The 879-nt window shown below is 34.2% G+C and overlaps 1 protein-coding gene across 1 annotated transcript; it reads left to right on the forward strand.

The window, feature by feature from the left end:
- Window positions 1-595: 595 nt before the first annotated feature.
- Window positions 596-853, forward strand: LOAG_19254 (hypothetical protein; the record flags this gene model as incomplete). Its single annotated transcript, XM_020451906.1, has 1 exon — window positions 596-853. A coding segment is annotated over one exon (258 nt), but the record flags the coding sequence as incomplete, so codon positions are not given.
- Between the last annotated feature and the right edge of the window lie 26 nt (window positions 854-879).

The raw sequence follows: 879 nt of genomic DNA on the forward strand, positions 1-879 counted from the left end.
ATCCAAAAGGGTTCAGTTTTTACAATCGAGCAGACAATACATCCTCTTCGCTTATCCTCCACGATTGAACCATAGACAACGTCATTATCGCATATCCGCCACCACTGGCAACAAACTACGATATTTTTTCTGTTCGCTAAATACATTTCCCGTAACATATCCCCAACTCAGCGACCTATCAACTAACCGACAGTTGGTCATATTACTTGCTTTTTGTATAACTCATTTATCACTGCTTACCAATTCATCGTGTAATATATATATATATAATATATATTTTACACCTTTTTTGTTGTTAAGTAGTAAATCTATATCGCTGAGAAACGAGTTCAAAGTTTAACTTTCCCAACATTGTTAGCGATGTTATCTGCACTATTCTATATTGTATTTGTTTTACCATGATTTATTGAAACATTTAACCAAGATTATTTTTTATCCAGAAATCTGCCAAGATTTGGGGAGGAAAATTAAAGACTCACTAAAAATATATTATCTGTTGTGAAAATTGAGTTGTATATCGTATATCCAAAAGTATAAGTATATCCAGAAACAAAAGAATGCGCAGAAAAGAAAGGAAGAAGACAGATACGCAGATATGGTTGACGATAATAAAGGTCTTTTAAATTTAATAAATGACGATCAAGAAGCTATTATAAGTTTAGAAGTGTACAAGGATGAGTTTGAGCTAGTGCCCCAGCGCCTACAGCAAAGCAAGATAAATATCGAACCATCCCAACTAAAGGAGCCTTCTCAAATGTTTCAGCAGACAGTAAATTTGACACAGTTACCACTACTAACATTTAGTGGTGACCAAAAATTATGGAGAGAATTCTGTAGTAGTTTTGATGCCGCAGTGCATCTCCAAAAAATACCCGATAT

The sequence above is a fragment of the Loa loa genome, assembly GCF_000183805.2.
Source record: "Loa loa unplaced genomic scaffold supercont3.3920, whole genome shotgun sequence".
Classification (NCBI taxonomy): Eukaryota; Metazoa; Nematoda; class Chromadorea; order Rhabditida; family Onchocercidae; genus Loa; species Loa loa.